Source organism: Lygodium microphyllum, chromosome 14 (genome assembly GCF_053477565.2).
Source record: "Lygodium microphyllum isolate KBCC chromosome 14, Lygodium_microphyllum_v1.1.10, whole genome shotgun sequence".
Classification (NCBI taxonomy): domain Eukaryota; kingdom Viridiplantae; phylum Streptophyta; class Polypodiopsida; order Schizaeales; family Lygodiaceae; genus Lygodium; species Lygodium microphyllum.
The window spans coordinates 48,667,338-48,684,402 of NC_141148.1; the positions used below are offsets into that span (position 1 = coordinate 48,667,338).

The 17,065-nt window shown below is 40.6% G+C and overlaps 1 protein-coding gene across 1 annotated transcript in view; it reads left to right on the top strand.

The window, feature by feature from the left end:
* Positions 1-17,065, top strand: part of LOC148025580 (cytochrome c oxidase assembly factor HCC1-like) — an 87,315-nt gene that overhangs the window by 58,915 nt on the left and 11,335 nt on the right. Inside the window, exon 4 of the mRNA XM_087692792.1 lies at positions 3,118-3,297. Coding sequence (XP_087548918.1) covers positions 3,118-3,297 — 180 coding nt within the window. The remainder of the gene's footprint in view (positions 1-3,117; positions 3,298-17,065) is intronic.

Sequence of the window (17,065 nt, forward strand, 5' to 3'; positions counted from 1 at the left end):
TCTACAAATGTAGGGATGATGAGGTGTCGCTTGGAGCAAGGAGACTGCCGTCGAAGAGGAGCCTTTGAATCCACAATGCAAGGATGATGACTAGTGATACTTGGATTAGGGAGATTGCCGTTGGAGGGTAAGGAGTCTTTGAGTTTGCAAACAGAGTCCTGAAGATTGACGCGAGCTCTTGGGAGTGACACCGGAGATGAAGGAAGAGCCAGAAACTAAAAACGTTAATGTAGTAATCTATGATGTCGACTCCTCGTGGAGGAGGAGATCACTAACAGAGAAGGAGATGCTAGATACTGTAAATTGGGTGAAGCCTTTTGATAATCTGTTGCCATGTGATGGAGGAACCGTCCAGACAGCCAAACAAAAATTGATGAAGCCGGCTTGGAGGAGAAAAAACTGACACTCACTATGTAGGAAGGTCGCCAGGTGAGGAGCAGGGCAGAAGACGACAAACGCAATGAGTGCCACCCTTAGGATGTTGTTGCCATGATAAAGGGATTGTCATCAGTTGGAGATGGAGCCTCTGCCACCATAAATGCAGATCTCTTGAGAGGAAGATGACTGATACTTGATGAGTAGAGATGGAGATGATGGTAAGAGAGAGGAGAGAGAGATGGAGAGACTAAGGTCCGATGAACAAAAGAAGTGGTGAGTGAAAAATGAATGGGAGGTGCTGAATATATAGCCATGAACAGTCTCAAGTCTTGCCCATTGATGTCTCAAACGATGCTCAGACACTGTTAGAAGACCTTAGAAAGCCGTTTTAGGGCTAGAAAGTGAAACAAAAAATGAGAATGAAGAAGGGAAACTATATGGAATGATGTGGTTTCATAATAGATATGTCTCCAAAATGATAAACAAACTTAATGATATAATTAAACTTCACGAAGATTTTTAATTAAAATGAATTTTAATTGTGGTACCCCTAGCTCTTGGCATGGTGAGCATTGCAACAGTGAAGGATTTTACATTGGGACACGAGATGGATAAGTGTGTGGCCATGTGGTACATGGCCAAGGCTAAAGAAACAAGGTGCAACGTGAAACTTTCATTAAATTAAAAGTTTGCATCTTAGAATTGAATTACATTGAAAGCTAAGTTATTAGGACATTTAAGTTATTAAGCAAGCCTTGAGCTAAAGTTTTGCCTAATGAACAACTCACTTATGATTAATGACTAAGTCATTAATTAGCCCTTAATTAAAAATGTGATATGATTAAGGAGCAACAACTTACTCATTTGGAAAGCTCATCTTGGCTATTTGGGGCTTTTTCTCTCTCATTTGGAGAAAACCAAATTTGGAGACAGCCACTGTTCTCTTTCTGCTATAGAAAATTGCAAGTGTAAGCTATGGAATGAGCTTACAACATAGATGGAGTATGGATAGCAGCCAATGTTTTTCCTCTTGGCATGGGGATTCCATTGGGCAGCCTTGTAACTCCATATAAAGCAAGGTATGGTGCTATTTTTGAGCTAAAATCAGAAAAATGGGTTATGACAGCACTATGGATTGAGATCCTTTCTTCTTCTTCGAGATCTCAAGCCTAATGCACTTCCTGGGCAATTTTGTTGCGAAGAAAGTGACATTCTTACAATTTCATTGTGAGAAACCCCCTTTGGTTGTGACAGGAACAGTGTGGGACTTGATGGGAACTATGCAGGAGAGTTATCTTATCAAAATGCTTTGTGAAATTGGGTTCAATTGTTTGGCAGGCTGAAGTGTTCATTCGTAGTTATGAACACTCTACAGTTGGTTGGAGGTCAGTTGTGAAGGTGTCAACGCCATTGTGCACCCGTGGATCGGTTATGTCGCGAGAAATAGCTGAAATACAACTAATTTCGAGCATATTTTAGTAATCTAAAGAAATACGAAAAGGGGTGCCAAGCATTGAGGCCAACAAGGGTCAATATGTGGTGTAGGAGCACTCTAGCTACAGTTGCGTGTGGAGTTTTCTTGCTGAATTTACTGTTAAGTTGAAGTAAGTGTTTGTTAAAATATGGTTTACTACCCTTTGGGCTTTCAACGGATGGTTTCACTATGTGACCGGATGGCAAAGAGGTGACCTTTGTGGGTCTAGTTTTTGGGTTGGATAGAGTAGTTAAGCTGGTAATAACTTGAGGCACATTGCGTGTAATTGTGCGGTGTGGGAGCTATCAAGGACTTCTATTTTGGGGTCAAGTGGTAGTACCCCTGGCTCAATTGTAAGGGAATAATTCCTAGACGGCTAGGAAAGGTTCATTATATGGTAGGTTGGATAGGCTAACCTGATTGCTTTCTTGGGCTATAAAAGGAAGACCCCTTCAAAGCCATCATCAATCCATCTTTCACTTAATCAGAGTTCTTCCAACTAGCCATAAGCTTTTCACCTATCATGTATCTAGATTGCCATCTAAACTTCATTGTGGAAGCCCATGGGTGGATAGAGCTATCTATGTATCAGCTTGGTTGGGATTAATGAAGTTTCTGTTCTTCTTTTATTTGCTATGTACTGTCTATTCCTTGCTTAAATTCCATAAGCTGTGCCATGTAATTTTTACAAGTTGCAGTAACGACACACTTGCTATTTGTAGTGTCTTCTACTATACTGCCATTATTGAACAGCCAAGACTACCTCTTCGAGCATGCTTGATCTTTGTGCATCACATAGCTGTGACTTGAGTTGCGGATTCCTGTGTCGTTTGCATCAAGCCTTCACTTCTGCTCCAGTTCCTCTTTCAGTTGGCTCCTGTTCTATCACATTGTACATTGCTTAGGTTCTCGTAATTTTTCATCATAGTTGTACTTTTTCTTGATCATACAGATCATCATCTCTTTAGGAAGTTTTGATATTGAAAGGTTGGACCTTTTCCCTTTTCTAAAAGGCATGGTTTATCCTATACTAGATGTTGTTGTGTCCGAATATCCTATTTGCCCTGAATGCAAGTGCATTCTTTTTAAATATATTCTAGGATTTTTGAATTCTATAAATGAAACATTAATGCAGCCTAGTGGCTTTTAGTTGATATTCCAAAGGATCGCCTTGTATATGTCTTGCTCTCTTTTTTTGAATCTTAAATTCAGTTTAAGGAGTGCTTTACAGGCTAGCCCAGGATTGAAAACATATGTTGCTGCAGGATCTGCAAAGAAGTTTGGCTCGTCTCCAGTTTAGTTCAAGGTTCCATGGCTCAAATAGGTCTTTGGAAGCAAATGTTGCCAAGGGCAAGGACAGTACTAATTCAGCAGAACAAAGTGGTGATCAAAATTCAGAAAACATTCATGGACCACCCCCTGAAGCCAGGACTGTGAGAGGAAGTGTAAGTGCTTTGATTATCAGATTATTGTTGAGCACTTTTTTGCAGATGCTTTTTTCATAGGAAAATAAAGTGAAACTACACACATTGCCTTTTTCTGGGTTTACTTTCTACTGTTTTCAAACATTGTCAACAGTTCTTCTGCGAACCTATTTCTGAAGTGCTGCCAATTCAAATTCGTACTTTATTTTCTGCTTTGTGTGATGATGTATGTGTCCAGGAGGGCTGTTTGGAGGGCTTAGTTAGGCCAATGGCATGTGATTGGCCATTGACAGCATATATACCACAATTTAAAGGGCCAACCAGAGAGAGAGAGAGAGAGAACACGTACCTTTTTTTCGTAATTAATACAATTACCTTTTATGAAAAAAAAAAGAGAGAGAGAACACAAGACATTGAACAAAGAGTGGGTAGCAGTCCCACACTCAAAAGATGCAAGTACTAGAATGATAGAATGAAAGTACAATAGGTCTTAAGTAAGTTGGAGTTAAACGAACTTTAGAAGTTGTGACAACTTGTTAACTTAGCTGTGTCCACACCACACACTAAAACATTGGGCACTCCTTGTAATTGATCAATTCTAACACCCCTTTGTAGTGCCAATGTGATGATTACAAGGAGTGAATCAATTACCAATAGGTAGCAAGCTCAAGGATTTTTGAAATTCCTCAAACTTTTCACATGATAGTGCCTTGGTGAAAATATTGCAACATTCTCTTGTATGGGGATGTAGATCATGCTTATCTCCCCTGCATGTGATCTCTCTTTGACATAGTGATAATGTATCTCAATTTGTTTCGTATGAGCATGAAACATTGGATTTCATGCTATTGCAATAACACTCTGACTGTCAGAAAGAATAGGAGTGGATCCCTTCAAATGAACATGAAGATCAGCCAATACACAAACACATTCAAGTGTTGTTGTGAAAGCTGCTCTGTATTCAGCTTCAAAAGATGTAATTCTGCAACTTTGGATTCATGGAAACCTAGAACTAAATCTTTTGATTGAATTAAGATCAACTTTGAAGATTTACATGTCCAATACATTTGTGCCATATTTCAATGTCTAAAAGCACATCTTTGGAATTAGGATATGTAGTAGAACTAATAGCAAGGATTCTAGCATCCAAAGTAAACATGTAGGCGACTCTTTTTCCTTTTGCAACCAACTTGCACTATTATCAAAATCTTAAATAAAACAACCCTTTGCATTAAATCTAACCTGCAACCCTTGCTTTAATATTTGACCAACACACACCAAACTCTTTGTTATGATGGCACATCTAAAACATCTAACAATACTTTATTTGACTATTATGCAAGAATAATGAAAATTTTCTAATATATAAAATCAAAGTATAGGAATTATCACCTGTCTCTATATAACCTAGACTTTATAAATATTGCATTCCTCTAAACCATTTAGCATGGCTACTCAAGTAATTAGATACACTTGCATCACCGTACCATATATCATCATGTATCACATTTTCTATAACAACATTCATCATATGCTGCATGATAAACACATGCGATAAGTTGCGATTTGAAAGGAAATTCAATTCTATTATTATATTCGTCTCATGAACTTGAGATGCATATGGGCTAAAATTCGATATGAAAGTGATATGTGTTATATTTTAGGGCTACAAGCCCAAAGTTTTAGAATGTGTGGCTATCATAATGCATAATTTAGTTATCTAGACGCAAAACTATTGGGGATAAAAGCGCCTTTGCCTAGCCACCCATGTATTACTACACTGACAGTATCCGCCATTGCACACTGCAAGTGGTGGGTACCCATCACCGTCACTTTATTTTTTATTCTTTTAGTGACAATTTGAATAAAAGAAGGCCCGATCACACATTGGGATTGTTGGAGTTCCCATTTGGTCTCTCTCTCTTTCTTCCTCTTGCTTTTCCGCCATAGCTCTTCCACGCAGGCTTTAATCCTTCTCACCTTTCAAGTGGTATTAGAGCATGAGGCTGATGACTAGCAAGAGGCTGAAGAATTCAATGATAGCTTCAAGAATTGGATGCGAACAACATCAAAACTCTTTACTGAATTGGCAAAAGGATCCCTAGTTTGCTCAATTCTTGAGCGCTCCAAGGAAGGACAGCAAAGGCAAAGAGTTGAAGGCCTCTTCTAAAGCTTTGGGATAGCCAGAAGAATTGAAGAAGATACCTAAGCCTTCTTTAGAAGAGCCCGAAAAGCTTAATGAGAACAAACATAGTTAATACCCATGGGACAACAAGTGCAAATGCATGGTCAACTTGGTAGTACCAATCCATGGGAGTATGGGCAGCAAGGTATTCATGTAAATGTAAGCATGGGGCAGCAAGGATACTTTGGTGGAGGTACCATTTTTCATGCTATGGTTGGATAGGCACTGCCTATCCAATACGGGAATGCACGGCACAAATCCCTATGGTATGTAGCAACCAATGCATGGCTCACAACACTCAATGTGTTTGGGTAATGTAAGAGGAATGCATAATCCCATGTATGGCAGCATAGGCATGATGCCTGGGGCACAAAGTGGGACTATTGAAGCACAAGGATTTGGTGCTGGTCATGTAGTGCATCTGATAGTGTTGGTTTTCATGTAAATACAACAAATGCATTCTTTTTGCAGCAGCCTATTTATGATAATTTGACACCCATAGGATTGCCAAATGCACTTACTTTTATTCTTGACACCCATAGGATTGCCAAATTCACTTACTTTTATTCAGTAGTTTGATGCAGCCTATTGTGGAGGCAACTTCACAGAGCCATCTAAGATATGCAAGGCATCGACATTTTTGAATGGAAATGCATTGTAGTGGTGGTCTACAGTTCTCATAGGGAAAGACACCCACCACTTGGGTCAAGTTCAAGCAAATGTTTGCTTCAAATTGGTTGACAAGTACCTTTGAAGTAGACATTATGATAGCATGAAATTAGTCGGATTCCAAGGATTGCAAGAACTTGGATCAATACAATAATAAGTTTTGGGATGCTTTGTTGCCTGTTATTTCTTATCGGTCAGTACCCCTCCATGAGCAGGTGGAGAAGTATGTTTGTGGTTTGCCAAAGGTTATAGGGAACTTTTACATAGAGTCCACTATTTCTAGCATGTCTCAGCTCATAGAAATTGCTATTACAAGTGATGCATTGCTGCGTGGAAAAGATGTAGTGTTCCAAGACATCGATGCCAAGTCACATGTTAAAGAGTCTAAGGCTGAGAAAAAGGGCAAATCTGAAATAAAGGCAAAATCAGGGCAGATTTGAAAATAGGGATGGTAAGAGAAACAGAGGGTTGAGAAAGAGTGGGAAAAATGATGCACAACATAAGGAATCGATGGTTGCAAATAAATCATTATTTGTGAATAGGAATGGCACATGGCAAGGAGCTGTCCTAACAGGCAGCAAGCTAAAAAAGATGATAACAAGGGAAAAAAAGGCAAAACCACTACCGGTTTAGTGTCTAATATAGTGGTAGATCAGCCCAATGATGATAATACTGAACTTTGTAGGACATGGGGCAAAATTAGAGATCAACATAAACAAGTCGCTCTCTACCCGTTACGTCGCAAGCTCCCCCCTCCCCCCCCCACCCCCCCCCCACCCCACCCGGTTCCGCCTGATCGCACCCGTCATAGCTCGACCTCGCTATCGTCAGCACTCGGTTTGCCAACTCGCCCCCTGCCCCAAATGGTTCGCAATTGTGTCCCCTCTACCCTGACATTTCAACCTGCCCTGCTGTCTTTCCCCTCTGTCTCGACATTTTGCCTTGTCCGCCCCGACATTTCACCTCCCCCCCGACATTTCGCCTCCACCCCGCCATTTCGCCATGCCTGCTATCTTTCCCCTCCACCCTGACATCTCACCCAGTCCCGATCAAAGGATTCGGCCCTGTCCTTTTCGCCCCAATAGTTTCGGTCGCCCTAGCCCCCCGTCCTTCCCCCCTCGCCATTGTTCCCACCACCCTCCAACTGTTCCCTCTATTTGCAGCAACTTTCCCCCCTCAGGTAGCATCGCGACGTGATAGGTAGTTCTCTTAGAAGGAATGCGCAATGGAAACCTTTGGTCAGATGCCGGCGCACTCAGCGAGTGCCCCCAGTGAAACAGCTTGTGCATCGTCCTCTCTGAGGAGCAGCTCTTAGCCGTTTGAGCTAAGGAGCTGGAGCTAAAAGAAACACTGATTTATGGTCAGGTAGTAGGACATTTCCCAGCCAGGGCTAAGCTTCAGGACTAGCTTCACTCCATGCTGCGTATCGGCACATCGCGGATCGTGGAGGCGGTTCTAATGGGCCAAGGAATCTTCATGGTCCGGCTTAGTTTGGCAGACGCAACTCGTGAGTTACTTGCCAGCTCACCATATGCGTCCACGAAGGGGGTTATATACATGGTCCTTTGGTACAGTGGCTTTACTGTGGAGGCATTTGCACTCCACAACAGATTTCTGCGGGACCTGGTCACCCTTCTTTTCCCCAGCTTGGCGATAGAGTATCGCCAGTTGGTGGAAGATTTTGGTCGGCTCTTCGGCACTGTCCTTTCCGCGTCTTTCGTGGATGCAATGACAACAACAGGAGTCCAAAATGTACGGGTGGCAGTGAAAGAGGTCAAGAATATCCCACAGCTCCTAGAGATTGAGGCGGATGGGCACTCCTTTAGGCACCAGGTCATTGTGACTAGGCAACCAAGGCAGTGCCTATGCTGCCACGACTTTGGGCATTAGGCAGCAGTGTGCACGCGTTTTGGAGCCAAGGAGGCTCTGCTGACATGCCCGTAGGTGGACATCGACAGCTTTACATGAGTCCAGAGACGACAGAGAGGGAGATGGCGAGGGGGGGCACAGCCAGCCCCTCAGACCCAGCCTCCTCAGCAGGGAGCGGGGGGGCGAGCAATGCCCCCTCTGCAGAGCACTCCACAGTCTGCCTTGCCCGTTCCACCCGATAGGACCACAACCCTCCACATCCACCACTCGCGCCACGGACTACCTCACTTGAGATTCCACAGTCCCCACACCCATCCCCCCCCACACCCCATGATCCCCCCCCCCCCCCCCCACCCACACACACACACACACCCGTCATGCACCTCCGTCCATCCCGCCATCCCTCGATTTTCTCTCCTCCCCACCACCTCTCCTATCGAGCACCCCCCCCTAATCCGCACCCGGTTCAGGTGATCCCCCCTAGATTCACCTCCCCCCCTCCCACAGGAGGTGAGGAGCCACACACGTCTACATCCTCTTCGCACCAGCAGTTCCCCCTCTCCCACACAGCCACCAGCTCATCCGCCTTATTTCTAACAATCAGAGTGCTATTGTAGTAGCATGAAATCTTGTGTTTCATGCGAGCATGAAACACATTGAGGTGCATTACCATTATGTTAGAGAGAGATGCTATGTAGGGGAGATTAGCTTGATGTATGTACCCACATAGGAAAAAGTTGTAATGTTGTAGACATTTTCACCAAAGCGTTACCATGCAAGAAGTTTGAGGTTTTTTGAAAGTCCTTGAACTTATTACCCTTTGGTTATTGATCATCCTTGTACTTCATCACATTGGGACTATAGAGGTGTGTTAGAATTTGCTAATTCTAGGCAATGCCCATGTAATTTGTGTGATGTGGACACTTTAATAAGTGTCAATGTAGTGTGTGTGTACCTAGTGCCCATGTAATTTGTGTGGTGTGGACACTTTAATAAGTGTCAATGCAGTGTGTGTGTGTACCTAGTGCCCTTTGACATTAAAGGAGTGACACTAGGGACTAGAGTAGGTTAGCCTAACTAAAGTTGGTTAGATCAACCCATGACCTAACTTAGTGTTGTACTTTCACTCTATCTTTTGATTCAGCAAGTACAAACTACCCTCTTGCTTCAACTCCCTCACTATCATTGTCTCATTTCTCTCTCCTCCATAATTGGTGCATTTTCTCATAGTATGTTAGGATGGGTATTGCACAAATAGATGAGACAACCAAGTGGCTGTAAATAGCAACATTTGATAAATCACTACCATGATGTATTGAAAGCTTCAGCCGTGTTTCCATAGGTGTGCTCATAGATTTACAATATTGCATGTTAAACCTTTCTAGCAATTTCTAAACATATAGTGACTGAGACACAACAATACCAGGCTGATTTTGGGTGAATTGAATCCTCTAAAAATAGTGAATCAACCCTATATTTGACATATCAAAAGTAGACTGCAATTTTTTTCTTGTTTGGTCATGTGAGCAGTAGATCATCTAAGTAAAGAATGATGATGATCAAATTCCTGCCTTCCTTCTTGATGTAGAGGGTGGGTTTAGTTGGGCTATTTTGGAATCCTTGTGCGGTCAAAAATGCTCTAATACCAATTGTTGAGAGAGAGAGAGAGAGAGAGAGAGAGAGAGAGAGAGAGAGAGAGCGGGGAAGGGGGGGGGGGGGGGGAGAGACCGGGGAAAAAAAAAGAGAGATTGAACACAAGACAGTGAGCAAGAGTGGGCAGTAGTCCCACACTCAAAAGATGCAAGTACTAGGATGATAGAATGAAAGTACAATTGGGCTTTAAGTAAGTTGGACTAACTCAACTAGAGTCAAACTAACTCTAGAAGTAGTGATATAACTTATTAACTTAGTTGTGTCCACACCACACACTAAAACATTGGGCAGTGCCCATAATTGACTAATTCTTAGAATCTATGCATCATGGAGGTCACCACCTGATTTTTGTTAAGGTGATGTATTTTTTTCCTTGTAGTTTCTCAATTTGAAGTCAGATCTACTTTTTTTTAGTCCAACCAGTGCATATGCTAATTTTCTTGTATGTTTAGCAAGTAGAGTGATGATTGGCTGCATCTTCCTACTCCTTAAGGTTGCATTTTCAGTTCCGCATTGAATATGGCAACCTATTGGTGTGATTGCATTATCAACTCAGCTTAATCCAAGTGTCTACTGAATCCAATTCTATCTCAACAAACCGGTGTTAAAAAGTTAGTGAGAAAGGAGTTGAGTTGAGGGATTTGATGATGAAGAGATGGAAGATAATGAGTTGATGCCTCTATCCAGCTTTGGGCCTTTCTTCAGCTGCACAAAAAATTGATAATATGTGTACACATATGTATGTATGAATGAATGCATGTGTGCGCGGACATGCACGTTTGTGCTACAACTTCCATCTTGGATTTCAGAGCATTCTTTTTCTTTGGGCATGCATGCTGGGAGCTGTTCCCGAAGGCTCCTTGCTTGCAGCTCATAAGATTGCTCCAGCTATTTGTCATAGGTGTGCAGCTTTTTAAGAGTTGCATGGGCTAGAAAATGACATAAAACTTGATTGGAAGAAGAAATGCATGCTCTAGAATGAGATACCTACTCTCCACACATTTTCTAGACTTGTCATTGCTCTCAAGAACTCATTCAGAGAGTGTTTGATTCTCTTAGGCTTTACTCCCCCATTTTAAAATTGGCATGTTTTTTTGGCTTTTTGATGCATTCTTGTCTAGATTAAAGTTCCATGCTAGGAAGCATTCAAACAACACCATCAGCTTTGGAAGGGGGTAAAACTACAGCAACGTAGCTATTCCTTGCTGCCTTGGCTTTGCAACACATGAAACTAGCCTTTCTTCTTGAAAGGGTGATAAATAACCCGACTAAAAGTTAATTACAGTAAGCATAGAATTCACCCAAATTGGAATGCAATGTTACCACTTAATTTTGGACATTGGACACCCAATTGACCCCAAAAGTGCCCCCCCTTGTGGTATTTCTTTAACTTGTATTGCTAAAGGTTGAAGAAGATTGGGATCTAGCCTAATCTACTTCAATCTTCAACACATCTTGCTATCCATAGCAGCCAGCTAGCAAGCCTTCAAACCAATTTTCCCATGGGTTTACTTAGAGATTAGCCTTCGATTTGCTTCTTGGAAGACATCGGGCCCAAACTTAATGTTGGTTGGCTAGCCTCTTGAAATTCTTTGAAATCTCCATATTTCACCTATTGAATTTTAACTACTAAGCCTTGGATTCTAAGCGCTCTTCTCAAGGTGACTAGTAGATCCTAAGTTCTATTCTAAATTAGGATCTAGTAGTAGAAATTCTTCACTTGTATCTTGGGACTAAATTTGACTGAGATCTCTTGAGGGAAGTTGTGAATTGTATGAGAGAAAGTGAGAAAGTTGAAGAGAGAAATAAAGTTTCATTCCCAAAATTGGTTGAAATTTGATATTGCCTCACTGTGAATGGTTGATTGACTGTAGCTCACTATCAATAGGAGCCCCACATGCAGTCGCCTACCCTTGTGGGTGCCAAAATTGTTGTCTCGTATTTGCAAATAGTCTACAAGGTCTATCACTTGTCTCCAATGGCCTTTTAATCAGCTGGAGTCAGCTCTTTGACAATCTCCAATAGCTAGGCTAATCACAAGTGGTTGGATCTCTCTCTCTCTCAAAAAAAAAAAAACCTCTAAATGTTAGAATGAGGCTCCACCAGCCTCTAATAGTCTTTCCCTCACTTGCATGGGTAAAATTTTCCAAGTTGTAGCCTTCTAAATGCAATTTTCAGCCCAATTAATTTAATTTTTAAAAAATTATTTGAAAAATAATTTAATTGTTAATTTTTGTGCAAAAAATTAACTATACTAGCCAAAAATTAAATTGACAATGCCAATTTGTCGTCCAAGTGATTGAAAGCATTTTATATTAGCCCTTAATTAATTAATGCTTAGTTTCTAATGTTGATATTAATGACTGATAAAATCTTTCAAGCCAAAATTTGCCACCATGTACCACCTAGTATCTCTCAAGGATAAATTTTGCCTTTGACAGTTATTTACTAACTTCGTTGTACTTCTATCACTTGCAAATTTACATTTCTTACTGTCCACGTATTCCATATATGCCTTGCAAATATACATCATATCTAAGTGTACATTCCATGTATTTCATCTAAGCCCTTACGGGTTGTCTCCCAAAAATTATCGATTTGTGAATGCTCGTCAAATCTTGTCCCAAACTAAGGAAATCAAGGAGAGGATGTTGACTACTCTGTCCAAGAGGTTAAAGCTTGCTTTGATGCCAATTGTTGAATTTAGGTTGCGAGAATGCAAGTACAGCTTGAAGAAGAAGTTTGAGAGAGCACAACTCAAAGTATATTAAAAGGTATCGATAGAGAAGATTTTATAAGACTAAGTATGCCCTAAAAGTGAATAGGCATATTTACAGGGCCAGAAAAAAGAACCTTCCTAAGACAAAAAAAATACCTTGGTGGTCCTAAATGTGTTTACACATATCACTACTAAGAATGACAAATGGGTTTAATAATTTAATTAAAAAGAACTCTAATTTTGGTACCCTAGCTCTTGATATAACAATCATTCTAGTAGAAGTGAAAGATTTATCATGAGGACATGCTATGGACAAGTGTGCGAGCTATGATGTACAAGGATAGAGCAAAAGCAACAAGGTGCAACGTGAACTTTCATTAAATTGAAAGTGCACCTCAGAATTGAGTTACATTGAAAGTTTCACCCCATGAGGAACTCACTTCTAGCACTTAGTTATTAAGCAAGCCCTATGCTTAAGCTTGGCCAAGTGAGTAGCTTACTTATGATTAATGACTAACTCATTAATTAGCCCTTAATGAAAAATGTGATTTGATTAAAAGGCAATTGATTATTCACTTGGAAACTTAATATTGGTTATTTGGGGCACTTTTTCTCTCTTATTTTTGGAGCAGCTGAAGTTTGAAGAGCTATAGCAGTAAAAGAAGATGCATGCTTGTTGATATGTCACGATGAATAGCAAGAGATTGAGAGTTTGTTGCAACCATCCCAAGGTACTAGGCAACCAAAAGTTGGTCCCATATAGGGATACAAAAAAAGTGGGGTAAGTGGGCGGAGCACTATATGACTAGCTATGTAATTGAGTAATGATAATACTAATGACTAGCTCCATCCAGTTAGGATTGGTATGGATATAATACCATATATTCTTGATGAGATAGTGCGAGTAGCATTTGGATTGATCCCTTAGCTTTGTCATGTATACTGCTCATATCACTTGCAAAAAATACAATCTCTCTTTGGTGTAGTCTCAGTGTGTGATACCTTTGCACCCACGATTGGTGTGCCGCTTTGATCTTAACTCTTTGGAGTCTGGATTGTTACTCCTCTTTATGTAGGTGCAATGTATGCGATCATTGTGAGGAAAAAATCTGAGTTGTGAATATTTATCCCCTCTCTATAGGGTGCTTGACTAGACGATTGATGTGTGGAGTCGTTGGATCTCAAGTAGGAATTGGCCCAATTGTTGTTGATTTGGGGACTCCATGACTAGTCTGAGGGAGATATCTCCTCTTAATACTATGGGCTATCTTGTCTAGACTTTATTGTAGGTCTCACATCTGCAAATGTAGTGCTCCTCACTCTCTATCTCCTCTCGGCAAAGTTTGCAAACCCCCTTGGCTCTAGAGACATGGGTTTCTTTATTTGTTTTTTCTTGAGCTGATGAGAGGAGACCTTGAGCTGGGAGATGGCTACTCACATTTCATGTGGTATGTATATGTCTAAGTAATGAGGTCTCTCAATGAAACCATTTACCAATCCTCATAAGGTGGTCCATGTAGTAGGACATTTTCGGGGAAAGGGGTTGTTGGGGTGAGATCCATGTATATTGTATGTGCAACTAATAGAGATTGTGTTGCATGGCCATGCTCCTCTGTGAGAGGAGGCGGGGGATGGGTTAGATCACATGTTCAAGGTTGGTTGTGGAGAGAGAGAGAGAGAGAGGGAGAGGGTTTACGAAAAAAAAAAGAGAGAGAGGGGTAGGTAGTATGCTAGAGTAGATGAAGAGAATACTGAGATATTAATAATGAAGATGATGTTGAGTTGGAGATTGAGTGATGGATAGACAAGAGATGATGATGAGCAAGCAGGAGGACTCAAGAGGCATCAAAACAAAAAAACTCGTCTAAAACAAAGGGAAAAAAATCAAATAAGACCTTGTCAGAGAAATCCTATCTTGTCCCATCCATCTTGGATTTATTGTTAGGAGCACTTCCATCACATTTTGTGTTCCTATCCATCGCTTTGCGAGTCACCTAGAAGTGATGCTACACAAATTGCCACACGTTTTGTGATACAAATGTTACCAGGACAATGTTCCAAGGGTTTGTCCCATCAATCACTTGTGACTTTGCTCCACCTTAAGCAATTGTCACAAGGACACAAAATTTATTACTTTGCTTAGCATTTGATTAAAAATCAATCAAATGTACTCATGTGACTTGCACATGTGAGATGCAAGTTAATTATTCCACAGTGCGGGATCCAAGACCTTGAAATATAAGTTGATGCCAAAGGAAAAAGTTGTAAAAAGTTATGTTTAAGAGATACTCGATAGCACCCAAAGTTAAATTTTAGCCTAGATTAATTTATTGGCCACTAATGTCAATTGGGTGACATAAGAGACTAGGCATTAGTTAATTAATTAATGCCGGTCTAAGGGTTAATAATTATTAAGGGATACTCGGAAGATAAATTTTTCTAGCTAATTTAATTATTGACTTGTAAAATTATTTTTTTGGATAATAAAATAATTATTAACTTAATTTTTAACAGTGCTAGAAAATGGGATTTGAAGGTTGTCACTTGGCAAAACTTACTCGTGCAAGTGGGAAAAACGTTTTTGGAGGCTGATGGAAGTCTATTCTAGCATTGTGAGAGAGGATATTATTAGAGAGCAAGAAGATGTTGCTGATATCATTTGCAACCACCAAGAACCAATCCTACAAGAAGCAATAGCAGTTTTGAGCTCTCTAAGTGCAAGTGGTAGCAGCATTTTTGGTGGTTCTAAGTTGTAGGTGAGAGCTCCTATGGTTGTTTGAGCAGGGTACTCAATCTTTTCTCTCTATAGCATTCTCTCTCATCCTACAGCCATCTCTCGAGTTATCTTGGCAAAATCCAATCATTTGAGTCATTAGAGGTGGATATATTGGAAAATCTCCACTGTAAACTCTAATTTACAGTAGAACTTAGGGTTTGACAACCACCTCAAGATACGTGCTCAAAATTGAAGGCCTAATACTTAAATTCCAATAGTTGAAATTGAAGAATTTAAGTTAGATTCAAAAGGTTAGCGAACCAATATTTGATTTGAAGCTAAATTTGTAGTAAGAGACACTTGGATTAGTGGATGAGATTGAAGAATTTCATTGTACTCCATCCATTTGTAATACAAGTTAAAGAAATGCAGCAAGTGGCGCTAAGTTTTGGGGCCAATAGGTTGTCAAATATCCAAGATTAAGTGGTAATATTTACATTTTTAGTTTATGCGAATTTTACACTTTCTATAATTAGTGTTAAATTAGGTCAGTACCACCCTATTAGAGGAGGGACGGCTGGTAGTAAGGTTTCATTACCGGGATACCATGAACTCCCTTGTCTTGTTCGGCCGGTGGCACCTAATTGAAGGTTAGAAGCTTTGCTCTAGTACTGAAACTGTATCTAGTTGAGCATTACAAGAATGTCTCTTCAGATAGTGAGATGAAATCAAGTAGGGATGATGCCTCTTAATCTAAAAAATTCACAAAGTGTTGGGGGAAATGCAATGCCTGATCTTGGACAAGGCACGCAACGTATACAGCAAGCTGATAATGTTAATTTAGACCAAAATGTGGGTCTCTCTAGGTCTTTAGAAGCTGATGGCTTGCAAGAGGGAGAGGAATTTTATGACCAATTTAAAGACTTGTTGAGGATAGTAGTTGAAGTGCTTGTGCAATTGGCAAAAGATCCTTGGTTTATGTGCTTTTTGAACCCCTTAAGGGAGAATAACAAAGGCAAGAAGAGAAAATCATCTTCAAGAGCTTTGGGACAGCAAGATCCAGTGAAGGATGAGCCAATATAGCAACATGATCTTCCAAATGTGGGTGATGAGCATAAGCAAATGATGCCAGTGGGGCAATTGATGCATATGCAAGGGTAACTTGGGAGTTCCAATCCAATGTTTTTTGGATAGCAAGGCATGTGTATAATGATGGGGCACCCAGGGTGCTTTGGTGGTGGCACTAGTTTCCATGTTATGGTGGGTCAAGGATCCGAGCAGGATGGTTCGAAGTTTTTATGTCTTAAAAGAAAAGTGTCCAGACTGTATACGAGGATGTATGGCACGACTCCTTATGGTATGTAGCAATCAATGCATGGTTTGCAAGGCTCAATGTATCTGGATATAGCAATGTTGACATGATGTTGGGGCACAAAGTGGCTAGTTTGGCAATGCATATATATAGACTATTGTGTTTGGGACTCGTGGTATTAATACTAGTCGTACAAATGTTCCATATAGTGCTGGTCATGAAGAAAAATGCAACTAGCAATGCATGTAATGTATGGGAAAATGTATCTTGGTATGGTTGGTAGTATGCAAATTCCCATGCAGAGTTAGATTGCAATAGTCCAAAGTACCTAATCAAGAATGTTTCCTAATGCATCTGGTGCTCCTAGCATGTCAAGTACACATGAGGGGCTAGTCAACTGGATGCAATGTTTTATATTAGTTAAGCTAGAATTGTGGCAATGTGAAAGTATAAAGCATCGCAATGCTTATGAGGGAAAAAAGACCTAGAAACTAGTAGGTAAGTAAAGTTAGAGGTAATGTTTCCATGTGCTTCTTCATGAAGCTTTAACATTGTTTTACCTATGAAAGAATGTAACTAGATGGGGGAAGGTGACATTATCCTCAGTGATACACTTTACCTGAATGTGTTTCAGTTAGAGCCAATTTTGGATCAGGCTCAGTTAAG